At 36.6% G+C, this 13,567-nt stretch overlaps 1 protein-coding gene across 4 annotated transcripts in view; it reads left to right on the forward strand.

Moving 5' to 3' along the window:
* SLCO1B3 (solute carrier organic anion transporter family member 1B3) overlaps positions 1 to 6,759 on the forward strand; it is a 77,560-nt gene extending 70,801 nt beyond the window's left edge. For 3 of the 4 annotated variants that reach the window (XM_023642201.2, XM_023642200.2, XM_070269208.1), the window contains 2 exons: positions 3,301 to 3,418; positions 6,056 to 6,759. In XM_023642201.2, the coding sequence (XP_023497969.1) occupies positions 3,301 to 3,418; positions 6,056 to 6,266 (329 nt within the window). In that variant the 3' untranslated portion in view covers positions 6,267 to 6,759. 4 annotated transcript variants of the gene reach the window in all.
* The last annotated feature ends 6,808 nt before the right edge of the window (positions 6,760 to 13,567 follow it).

Genomic DNA, 13,567 nt, shown 5'->3' on the forward strand with positions numbered 1-13,567 from the left:
AATACATAATGACACCAAACCTCCAATTCACAAACAATTGTCTTGCATACAACATAGGTGTAAATTGTGGAAGGTCTATATAATGTATTAAACTGAAAATAGCTGGGGTTATTTGAAGTTTTAAACTTCCAGTAATGATTAAGACCAAGTTTGTCACATAAAACATTTAAATCACTAAGTTTGGCCAAACCAGTAGCATTGTATGAGTAAAATCAATTATTGGCATATATTTTTCATTTTTCAAAGAGTGGCTGTGATTTGCGTAAACCTGCAAATTTCTCACCTATTTTCTCAGTACCAGTTTCCTCAGATATACTGGCCTCAGACACCAGCCTCTTGTCATCCTAAGATTTCTTACTCTTAGGAAACTGAGACTGATTAAAAGTAAACGGGATCAGTAAAATTGTCAAATATAAATCACTACCATTTTTATGTAACAAAATAAAAATTGAAAATCATTCATCAAAATACAAAGAAGAACAAAGTAAAATCATGAATATTTCAGTCCCACTATCTGAGGGATAGATCTCTACTAGCATGTCCCTAAACTTTGGGTTAAGTTACAATGCTAGAACTGAGTCAATCTAGTCATAAGAGCAGATGGGCACTTCTGCTATAAGGCAACATATGTGTTACTGAGAAGCCTCACGTTCTGCAAAATCATATACCACAAATAAAAATTGGATTAGGCACAGACCACTGGAAACCTAGGCATCATTGTGATCAGAACATTAACAGAAACAAAATTCAGCACCACAGGGCCTAACTTGGACAGCCTAGGCAGCTTCAGGAGGTATTAAAAATGCACGCAACCAAGGGAGAGAAGATGCAGGATTGTGGGCTCTAATGATGCCAAGAAGGTGGAAGCAGAGCTCTGAGCCAAGAAAGGATGACCTGCCGGGAGCCAGCACTCTGCGACATTGGGCCTGTGCTTCTCTGGGGAGAGAATCCTAGGGTTGGCATTCACTTTTTTAAAAAATTTTTATTGAGTTTATGATAGTTTAGAACCTTGTGAAATTTCAGTTGTACATTATTGTTTGTCAGTCGTGTTGTAGGTGCACCACTTCACCCTTTGTGCCCACCCTCCATGCCCCCTTTCCCCTGGTAACCACTAATCTGTTCTCTTTGTCTACATGTTTAGCTTCCACATGTGAGTGGAGTCATACAGAGATTGTCTTTTCTCTATCTGGCTTATTTCACTTAACATAATTCCCTTGAGGTCCATCCATGTTGCTGTGAATGGGACAATTTTATTCTTGCTTATGACTGAGTAGTATTCCATTGTATATATATATATGTATATACACACCGTATCTTCTTTATCCAATCATCAGTTGATGGGCAATTAAGTTGCTTCCACATCTTGGCTGTTGTAGATAATGCTGCAATGAACATACGGGTGCATGGGACTTTTGGAATTGCCGATTTCAAGTTCTTTGGATAGATACCCAGTAGTGGGCTGGCTGGGTTATATGGTATTTCTATTTTTAATTTTTTGAGAAATCCTCATACTGTTTTCCATGGTGGCTGCACTAGTTTGCATTCCTACCAGCAGTGTATGAGGGTTCCTTTTTCTCCACAACCTCTTCAACATTTGCTCCTTTTTGTTTTGGTTATTTTTGCCATTCTGATGGGTGTAAGGTGATATCTTAGTGTGGTTTTGATTTGCATTTCCCTGATGATCAGTGATGATGAACATCATTTCCTGTGCCTATTGGAGAAATGTCTGTTCATGTCTCCTGCCCATTTTTTGATCGGGTTGTTTGATTTTTTATTGTTGAGTTGTGTGAGTTCTTTATATATTATGGAGATTAACCCTTTGTCGGATATATGACTTACAAATATTTTTTCCCAATTAGTGGGGGTTTTTTTGTTTCAATCTTGTTTTCCCTTGCCTTGAAGAAGCTCTTTAGTCTGATGAAGCCCCATTTGTTTATTCTTTCTGTTGCTTCCCTTGTCTGAGAAGACATGGTGTCTGAAAAGATCCTTTTAATACTGATGTCAAAGAATGTACTACCTATATTTTCTTCTAGAAGCCTTATGGTTTCAGGCCTTATCTTTAGGTTTTTGATCCATTTTGAGTTTATTTTTGTAAATGGTTGAAAAAGAATGGTCAATTTTCATTCCTTTACATCTGGTTGTCCAGTTTTCCCAGCACCGTTTGTTGAAGAGATTTTCTTTTCTCCATTGTAGACCCTCAGCTCCTTTGTTGAAGATTAGCTGTCCATAGATATGTGGTTTTATTTCTGGGCTTTCAATTATGTTCCATTGATCTGTGCATCTGTTTTTGTACCAATACCATGCTATTTTGATTACTGTAGCTTTGTAGTATGTTTTGAAGTCAGGGATTGTGATGCCTCTATGTTTGTTCTTTTTTCTCAGGATTGCTTTAGAAATTCAGGGTCTTTTGTTGCCCCATATGAATTTTAGGATTCTTTGTTCCATTTCTGTAAAGAATGTCATTGGGATTCTGATTGCGATAGCATTGAATCTGTAGATTACTTTATGTAGTATGGACATTTTAACTATGTTTATTCTTCTAATCCATGTGCATGGAATGTCTTTCTATCTCTTTATATTGTCATCAATTTCTTTCAGGAAAGTCTTGTAGTTTTCATTGTATAGGTCTTTCACTTCTTTAGTTAAATTCACCCAAAGGTATTTTATTCTTTTTGTTGCTATTGTGAATGGTATTGTGTTCTTGAGCTCTTTTTCTGTTAGTTCATTATTAGAGTATAGAAATGCTACTGATTTATGTAAGTGGATTTTATACCCTGCAACTTTGCTTTAGTTGTTGATTATTTCTAAAAGTTTTCCAATGGGCATTCACTTTTTAATTTTCTTAAAAGTAGAGTTGAAAAGTCTCCTGCCTTTTTGCAGTCGAACTGAGCACTTTTTCCTTTCCCTGTGACGTTGTAATTCTACTGCCACTATTCCAGCTCTCCTTGCCTAAGAAAAATTACATGGGAACCAACATAACTTCCCCATTTTACTGACAACATTCACCTTTTTTACCACCCTCTGGCATGGTAAGTTAATTGGCATTATAAGAATAGAGTGTACAGGCATATGATGTTCCTTCTTCCGCATGTATTTTGAGAGGGTGAGAGTAAATAAAAGATGTCTGTGATATTACTATGGGTTTGAGCCTTTGAGTCCTAACAATCTTGACCCTCAAGTAGATTTAAGCCTCCAAAATTTTCAACTTTTACTTAATCCAAAATGTGTCGATCTGGAATATCACCAAGTTACATTTGAAACATATTCCTTGGATTAACACCTTCTTATCTCATACTGCAGGAGGAATTCCAGCTCCTATATATTTTGGGGCGCTGATTGATAGAGCGTGTATGAAGTGGTCTATCAACAGCCATGGGAAGCGAGGGTCTTGTAGGATATATAATTCCATATTGTATGGGTAAGTTGCCATAAATCTATTTCGTTAATTGATTTTTTCCTTTGACTATACTAATTCCTAAAGAATGAGATGTCATTTTCAGTATGATAATAATATTAATAATGATAGCCACCATTTAATGAACTTTGTATTCCGTGTTGTATCAGGCAATATGGTATTTCATTTTAATATTCATAGAAACTGTAGGAGATGGATTTTTTCCTTAAACGTGAAGAAGCTAAAAATCAAAGAGAATGAGTAACTTGTTCAAAATCATACAGCTAATAGAAAAAAGATTGAAATTTGTAGTCAAATCTTTCTTGTTTCCAAAAACACTTTTAATACTAAAACGAGGGCAATAAAACACTATACTCAATAGCCCCTGACTTCTCTAGGAAGAGAGAGAGTGACCAGCATGGGCTCTAGTCACAGGTCAATGGGAAAAAAAAGGAAAAAATTGTTTCTGTACTCTTCTATTGATAGGAAAACAAATGGATGGCCATCTAGAAAAAAATATTTGCAATAATACCTTAACCTCAAATAAAAATTAATTGCAGGTTAAATAAATATATAAATTTAAAATATGAAATGGCAAGTATTAGAAGAAATCATGGTAGAATTTATTTTCATTATCTAGGAAGTAGCAATGTGTTTCTAAGTATGTCCCAAACCCCCAAAACCATAGTAGAAAAAAATGATAAAATATTTTGAAAACCCTGTATCCCAAAAATTACCTTAAGCAAATTTTAAAGACAAAATGTAAATTAGAAAAGGAATTTGTAAGTCATAACACAGACACAAGGCAAATGTCCTAAATATATAAAGAGCTCTTAAAAAAAACAAAAATAAATAGTACCAAATGCTGGCAAGGATGTGGAACAATAGGAATTCTCTTTCACTGCCATTGGGGATGCAAAATGGGACAACCATGTTGGAAGACAGTCTGACAGTTTCTTACAAAGCTAATCATAGGCTTATTGTATGATCAAGCTATTATGCTCTTTGGTGTTTACCCAAATGAGTTGGAAACTTATGCCCACACAAAACTTATGCACATAAGCATTTATAGCAGCTTTATTCCTAATTGCCAAAAAATGGAAGTGACCAAGACGTCCTTTAATAGGTGAATAGATAAGCAAACTGTGGTACATTCATACAACAGAATATTATTCAGCAATAAAAAGAAATGAGCTATCAAGTTACAAAAAGACAAGGAGGAACCTTAATGTATATTGCTAAATGAAAGAAGGCAGTCTGAATAAGCTCTGTACTGTATGATTCCAACTCTGTGATCTTCTTTCCTAAAGTTTGCACCATTCCAGCCAGCTGGAAATAATGACCATTCTTTAGAACTCTTACCACTTTGTAGCTCACTCATGACCCTTATCACTTCCCTTTTGATCATTGCCTAAAATTACCTAAAGTAATTTGCAAAGTAATTGCCTAAAGATTGTCTAAAGTAGAATTTTTCAAAACAGCCGTGCATTCACCAACAAATACACAACAAATGGTAAATAGTCACCTTATAATTTTTTGGATTTAATATTTTGAGGTACCCAGATAATTGTTCATTGATTTTATCTCGCATAGGCAAATAATATCAACAATTCTTAATCCGATGAGTGGAAATCTAGATTATGACAACAATCCTAAATCTACACCCAACTTATTCAAGTTTTCTCAACAATAGTCACATAACCAGAAACCCATGTTAATTTTTCTTGATAGTAATGGAAATTTTGAAAAGTTTAACATTGGTGGGTAACTACTTGACACAACTCAAGCATGAGGCAAATATATTTGAAGACTTTTAAAATATTTCTTTTATCACATTTGGTACACCACAACATTCTATTGCAATTTTAAGAAACTTAAGATTAAGTAGCTCAAAATTATATAATTAATTTCATTCATCTTCAATTAAACTTAATAATTGTTCAAAGTATTTTTTGCAGAAAGCTTATCCACATATAGTTAAAGGTGTCATGAGGCTAGTTAGTGCTTCCTAACCTACTTGGTCAGTGTTCATTGTAATCACAGGAGGAGCTTTAGAAAATACTGATTTCTGTGTCCCACCTTCAGAAATTTTGATTTAATTGGCCATGGGGTTGGCTTGGGCATGGGAGTTTTCAAATCTCCTCAGGTGATTGCACTGTGCAACCAACGGTCAGAATCATAGGAATAGACCATGTGTGCTAGGTAATTTTATGTGGTTTTGTTGAAAACTTCCAGTAGGACACATAGCACAGGTTTGTGGCTTGCATTTAGCCAATAAGCTAAGCGTTAGCTCCTGGCTCAATCTAAATGGATTCAATTTCATTATCTCACAGTCAGTTTATTTCTTTTATAATCTGTTAACATTACATATGAACTAATCTGTCTTTGAGAAGGTTAAACATTCCAAATGTACTTTAGGTTATGAAAAGTACCCTGGTAGATCATTGACCATCCTTAGTTTCTGTAGCTTAATATTCTTTTTAAAATAATCAAAAGCTCCTTATGCTTGAATAGAAAGAATCACTAGAATTGCTGCCTTAATATTATGTATAATTTCAAACATCATTTTTTTCTTTTAAGGTCTTCTTCATATTGGAGAGCAGCACTGTAAATTGTCCCACGCAATTTAAAATGAAAATTGACCTTTTTCTCTTTTCACAGATATACCTACTGGGGCTTGATGGACAGCTTAAAATTCGCAGCACTGATTTTATATGTTGTACTAATTTTCACTATGAAGAAAAAACTTCAAGGAAAAGATACCAAGGCATCAGAAAATGGAAAAAAAGCCATGAATGAAGCAAACTTAGAATCCTTAAATGATGGACATTCCGTACCTCCTGCCAGAGCAGATGGTGAAACACATTTCTAAGGAGAGCAAAAAATCCTTCTGTTGCTATGTTTCCAACCAATGTTGTATTAATTCAGGAGGATGTTATTTTTGAGAAGTTTCTGCTCCTTTCACTGACAAATCTCACACTCTTTACTTATGATGGAACAATGAATCACCTATGAATTTATAATAATAAACTATAAATGAAAAGGAATTATAGTTCTCGTTAGGATATGGCTATGCATTTGTGATTAAGATTAGAATATATGATAATTATAGCCATTCTGATTGGTGTGAGGTGATATCTCGTAGTTTTGATTTGCATTTCTCTAATAATTAGTGATGTTGAGCATCTTTTCATGTGTCTATTGGCCATCTGTATATCTTCCTTGGAAAAACGTCTGTTCATATCCTCTGCCCATTTTTTGATTGGGTTGTTTGTACTTTACTTGTTGAGTTGTGTGAGTTCTTTATATATTTTGGAGATCAACCCCTTGTTTGGTAAATGATTTATAAATATTTTCTCCCAGTTGCTGGATTGTCTTTCCATTTTGTTTGTTTCCTTTTCTTTGCAGAAGCTTTTTAGTCTGATGTAATCCCACTTGTTAACTTTTTCTTTTGTTTTCCCTACCCAAGTAGACATGGTATTTGAAAAGATGTGGCTAAGATCAGTGTCAAAGAGTGTACTGCTTATAGTTTCTTCTAGGATTTTTATAGTTTCAGTTCTTACATTCAAATCTTTAATCCATTTAGAGTTAATTTTTGTGTATGATGCAAGATAATGGTCTACCTTCATTCTTTTGCATATAGCTGTCCAGTTTTCCCAACACCATTTATTGAAGAGACTTTCCTTTCTCCATTGTATGTTTTTGGCTCCTTTCTCAAGGATTAACATGCATAGATGTGTGGTTTTATTTCTGGGCTTTCAATTCTGATCCATTGATCTGTTTATAATTACTAGGACAAAAAACAGCAACTGTCGGAGAGGATATGGAGAAAAGGGAACGCTCATACATGGCTGGAGGGAATGCAAACTGGTGCAACCACTATGGAAAACAGTATGGGGATTTCTCAAAACACTGAAAATAGAAATACCACATGACCCAGCTATCCTACTACTGGGTATCTACCCAAACAACTTGAAATCAACAATCCTAAGTAACATATGTACACCTATATTCACTGCAGCACTATTCACAATAGCCAAGAGATGGAAACAATGCAAGTGCCCATCATCCGATGATTGGATAAAGAAGATGTGGTATATATACACAGTGGAATACTACTCAGCCACAAAAAAGACACAGCATCCCATTTTCAACAACATGTTTGGACCTGGAGGATATTATGCTAAGTGAAATAAGCCAGGTTGAGAAAGACAAATGCCATATGATTTCACTCATATGTGGAATATAAACAAACACGTGGACAAAGAAAACAGTTCAGTGGTTACCAGGGGAAGGGGGGGTGGGGAGTGGGCACAGGAGGTGAAGGTGGTGACAGACAGGAAACAATGTACAACTGAAATCTCACGTTGATGTAAACTATTATGGACTCAATAAAAAAATAAAAATAGGATTCATGGGGAAAAAAGATTAGAATATGTGATTCATGCAAATTTAAAGTGAGAGGTATGGTTAGTAGTAATAGAAGAAAAAGTATTTGCTCAGGTCATTGGAACTCAATAAAGCCAGTGACCAGAAAATAGGTAGAGGTGAAAAAGGAGGAGAAAAATTAAAAGCCCAAGTAAAGAGAAAAGCATAATACCTTTTTTTAAAACCAATTTGAACCATGTTACTCAAGTTTATGTCTAGTATGACGGAGGATTTATGCTATCATGACATTTGTCATTCATATATTGTCAAATATTTCACATACCATATTAATTTCTAATGTGAAATTGTGTTTGCTAGCAACCCCTGATGCATCTTCTTCCAACCTCACATTTAAAATACTGCTGAAGAGTCGAGATAATAAAAAATTTGCAAGATCATAAGACAACATATTACAGAATGTGTTAACTTTCTTTTGGGCCCATGGAAATGGATTAAGAAAAATTGATATTAATCCAGCCCTGATGGCCTAGAGGTTAAAGTTTGGTGGCCCAGGTTCAGTTTCTGGGTGTGGAACCACACCACTTGTCTGTTAGAAGTCATGCTGTGGTGACGGCTCACATAGAAGAACCAGAAGAACTTGCAACTATTCTCAACTATGTACTGGGACTTTGGGGGGATAAAGGAGGAAGACTGGCAACAGATTTTAGCTTAGGGTGAATCTTCCCTTGCAAAAAAAAAAAAAAAAAGGAAAAGAAAACAAAAATTGACATTAACTTGAGAAAGCAAAGTCTATTTGAAAGATGTGTCTTCATTCCATCTCTCTGCTCTCTGGAAAAAGTGGAGTCTGTACCAGATAATTTGCCAGCTGTCTCTCAACTGCATGGTTTTTTGTGTGTTTGTTTGTTTCTGGTGCAAAGAGACATCCTTCACAATCCCACAAGTAGGACCAGAAGGAAAGTGAATGAGAACAAATATATAAATATTGCATTGGTTAGTGACAGTGGCTTTATTACAGTGTATGCTAAAAATTGTAGTTTTTATTCAGAGTAGGTTAAAAGAAATTTTGGAGGGGGTCAGAATCACCTGTAAAACATTTTTTTTTTTTAAGAAACCAATCATGTACCCACCCCAGAGATTCTGATTCAAAACATTTGTAATGTAGCCTGACATCTCCTTAAAAAAAAAATCCATATAGAGCCCTTGATAAAGAGATATGGAAAAATAAGCCACATGACAGGAGAAGCTATTCCTGAGTACAGCTAGAATTCCTGAAGCTATTCCTGAGTTCCTGCTAGAATCTGGGAACTGGTCTGGAAGTTACATATATTAACTTGTTCTCAAGCTGTAGACCTGAAAAAAGACTCATCAATCACACAAGCAGAAATTTGGAAAATTTCTAGCACCTACATGCTAAGTTACCATGTAGGAAGTCTGATGGGATCTTGCTTGAGTAAAAAATAAAGAGAAAAAATTATTGAGTTTCTTTCTAAAACATTGCAAAGAAAGTAAAAGCAACATCTCAAATATTTATTTATTCAACAATTATTGAGTGTCAAATATCTGTCTGGCAAAATGAAATATAATAGTAAACAAAAACAAAGAAGGACACTATCTCATAGAGCTTAACTTTAAATGGGAAGAAGACAGTTAACAAAATTAAATTATAAAATGTCATAAAATTATAAAATGATATAAATTAAAAGAATAAATTTATATTTATAGATGGGATATGTACAGTGAAGGAAAGGAACATTAAAACACATACCTCAGATTATTTGAGGTACTTCAGAATCCAAGAATCCAGAATAAACATTAATCCTTAGCTCAATGGCATTTATTAAACAGGAATACAAATATTAGGGAAAAAAGGGGGAAAATTCAACAGAGTTATGAATAAGATAAGGAGAGTTTGCAAGGAAGTAAAATAATGCAGGAATGTAATTAAAATATACATTGGATGAGGTTAAAAGAAGACAGCGAAAAAAACAAATCAATGGTGAAGTTACATTTGGAAAATTATGAAAATGCAGAAGGAAGATAAAGAAACAAATTGTGAAAGAAGGTAGATGATTTCGAGGACAAATTAAAGCACCAACCTAGGAAATCTGATATTTTTGAGAAAGAAATCAGATATCGAAAAGAAGCATTAGTGGAAGATTTAGAGGAAGGATGCCTTATTGCTCTTCAGAAACACTTGAGCGCACAGCCTGATGTTGCCTATCTGCCTCCTGCCTTGATGCTCGAATCCACTTTCATGCAATGGGGCCTTGGAGAGTGGTGTTTCTTCCTCCTGAAATGCTCTTTTTTTTCCACTTAATTATCTGCTTCTCAGCGTTCAGATCTAAGCTCAATCACCATTCCGTCAATATCTCTGACTTCACTGGTTACAAATCTTCCAATAAACTTGTAGCAGTAGAGGCCTTCTCAAAATGGTAATTGTACATTTTTTATGATTATTTGATGACTGTCTGTCTTCCCCACTCATCATAACCTCTAGGAAGGTAGGAACTGAACTCATTTTACCTGCCTGTTTTTATTCCCAGCATCTACCTTGGTGCCTGACACATAGCAGGTGCTTTATCAATTATTTTTTAATACATGAATCAGCAAATGGATAAATGAAGTCCAAAAATGCTAGTTATATAAAATATGAATGATGTAAATCAGAACTGAAAACAACATGCAAAAATAAAATGGTTGCATTAAGGTCATTGGATAAGGAGTGATGGTTTCAGATGTATTGACAATTTTCTTTAATATTTAAAAAAAATTAATTGTAAAATGTGGAAAATTTGTCTTTTGACTGCCATCTGTGTGCTAAACACAGGACATAAAAACATTTATGAAATAGAATCTTTGCCCTTTGGGACCCACAAATGAGGGACAGAAATAAGCATGTAAGCATATGATAATATACGCTATAATAAATGCTGTAATAGAATAAAAAATGTTCATATCTCTCATTCATAGGGACTATGCTAATCTCTTTGTTTCAATTTCAACATTTGTATTTCTGGAGATCTTACCCATACAAAATTATTGAGAATTAATCATAACAAATTTGACAGTGACCATGGTCACTTTCCTCTTGTGTGCATTCTACCTTTGCTAAAAAGATTACACTTACCACCTGGGAACCAAAACCAACCTGATGAGCAGATCATTACCCAAGAAGTGTGATTTCGGCAACACCATAGAGTGTTTCAACCACTAACCCACAGATACTCCTCTCACTCCCAATTAATCGCCTTAAACTTGATGTTGCCCCAAGTTCCATCATCAGAAACTTATCCTTTTGAATTAAGACCTTGTCTTCATTTAAACTGCAGGAGATCATACATTATCAGGCACTTAACAGTGTGAATGAGATTCTAATCATTTTTAAGAAATAGATTTTTGATAGGAGTGGAAGTGGAGAATATGAGGATATTCAGAGAGCAAGAGAAAAGGTTACAGAAAAGCAGATTATAAACACCAAAACGTCTTTTGTCTGTGCACCATTTTGTTTAGAACTGATCTCACCAATAACGATTTTATGCGTTTAAGCCTTCTATAAAAATATTCCTTTGAGTCACATTTATTTTAAAAAGTCTTCATTTGGTTAATAATTCTAATAATCTGTTTCCTATCTGAATTCGATCCTGGTGATTGCTTTGTCTATTCAGACCGTGTTTTTTACTGCCTTTTTATTTCTTATAACTTTTTGTTGAAGACCATAAATGTAGTGTAACTGCACAAAATTGAGGTTCTCTTCCCCGATGTGCAGAAACGCGACGAGTAATCATGGAATCAGCCTTTGGTAAAATAATTCAGCGTTCTTCTATGAGATTGACCTGCAGGGAACAGGGGGAGTGCCCTCAGACCTGTCTCTCTCATTTAGGATTTGGGGCAAAATTTAAGAGGTTAGGGAAAACAAGCTGGCACTCAGAAATGCTGGTGGGACAGGTTTTGATTGGCAGGCTTCAAGCGTTTATACAAGCATTTATGGTGAGGTTCTAAACATTTATGATGAAGTAGGGAAGGAATCGTAGCACCAGATCTTCCTGAGTGATGGATTGCTCGCTTCTGATAAGAGTCCAACTTTTAAGTTCCGGTCATGTCCTGGTCCTTTGGTTCTGTGGTGGGGAGAATCTTTGGTTCTGCAGTCACTTCAGGTCAAGACTTCTTTTTAAAAAAAAAAAAAATGGGCACCTAGGCTAACAACTGTTGCCAATCTTCCTTTTTTTTTTTTAAGTATTGGCACCTGGGCTAACAACTGTTGCCAATCTTCCTTTTTTTTTTAAGTATTGGCACCTGGGCTAACAACTGTTGCCAATCTTTTTTTTTCTTTTCTTTTTTCTTTCTTTTTTTTCCTGCTTTATCTCCCCAAACTCCTCCCCCCCCCCGCCCCCCGCCCCCCGCCCTCCTCCCTCCGCCCTCCGCCCTACACAGTTGTATATCTTAGTTGCAGGTCCTTCTAGTTGTGGGATGTGGGACGCCGCCTCAACGTGGCCTGACGAGCTGTGCCATGTCTGCGCCCAAGATCCGAACCCTGGGCCGCTACAGCGGAGCGCGCGAACTTAACCACTCAGCCACGGAGCCGGCCCCAAGACTTCTTCGTTTGTGCATGCTCTGGCTATGTGAATTTGCAAATTTTCTGAAAGACAATTTCTTAACCACTCTGTTGATGAGAGATGGGGTCTGTTTGAACTGGCTCTAAATGGACCTGTGGTTACTGTAGTATAGGAGAGTGATATTGAGGTAAATACTTTTTATACTTGGAGATGAGCATGTCTTTCCTTCAGCTGGGCCTGTAGCGTGGGGTTTGCATGAGGAGTAGGGCTGGATTTGAAGTTTGTTGTTGCTATGGTTACCCTCTGTCTGCCAAGGGCTTTAAATTCCTCCAGAGAAACCTTATATTTAAGGTCTACACTGATGTGGTTTAAGGCTGCCCCAGGTAGAGAAGCCCAAGGTGACCTGGCCTACATGCCAAACTATATGAGCCGGTGGATTTTTATGATATGAATTAGGGCTGCCCCAGGGAGAGAAGCCCAGGGCATCCTCACCTACCTGCTAATCTATATGACCAGATTCGTATCGAAAGTTATATGACCGCACAATAACCAGACCCCATCTGCACTGAAATCATTTAATGACTTTTTACACTATCTTTTCTTTTTCCAGTAAAAATAAGTCACGTACCCATGCCTTATAAATTTAGCCCTAACCCTCAACTCAGGGCAGCGGCAGCAGCTCTTCACTGCCCATGGGTCCTGTCCCCATGCTATTCCGTACTATTCTCTAAATAAAAGAGCACCACTGCCAGACCTTGAGAGCCCAAGAAATCTTTCTTTCGACTCTTCCGCTCACCGTCCCCGCATCGTACACCGTACGTGGATTCGGTTCTTCCTTTGAACTGTTATCCAGAAATAATCGGTCCCTTGACAGCTCTGCCAACAGTATTCCACTCTTGCTTTGACTAGATGATTGTTACGGTTGTAGGGGAAGCGATGGAAGAGGGGACCTTAGGCAGGCCCTGTGAACCTGGGTCTTGGGGGTGACCTGGTCCCCCTCAGGAGTGGAGCTTTTTTTCCTTGCTTCCCTTCCCAGCTGCAGGAGTTTTCATCGTGCCCTCAGGCTACAGTTTTTGTGGCTCTTCTCACTGGAGAGAAAGGCTTTTGCTCCTTAGGTGAGAAAGGGCGGACTGGTCCGAGCAGAATTTGCACAGTAGCTGCTGTTCTTCAATCCCGGCCAGCTCAGTGTGCGCTCTCAAGATTCTCTCTAATCTTCCCTGAGATCGCCTGG

This window comes from Equus caballus, chromosome 6 (assembly GCF_041296265.1).
Source record: "Equus caballus isolate H_3958 breed thoroughbred chromosome 6, TB-T2T, whole genome shotgun sequence".
Lineage (NCBI taxonomy): Eukaryota > Metazoa > Chordata > Mammalia > Perissodactyla > Equidae > Equus > Equus caballus.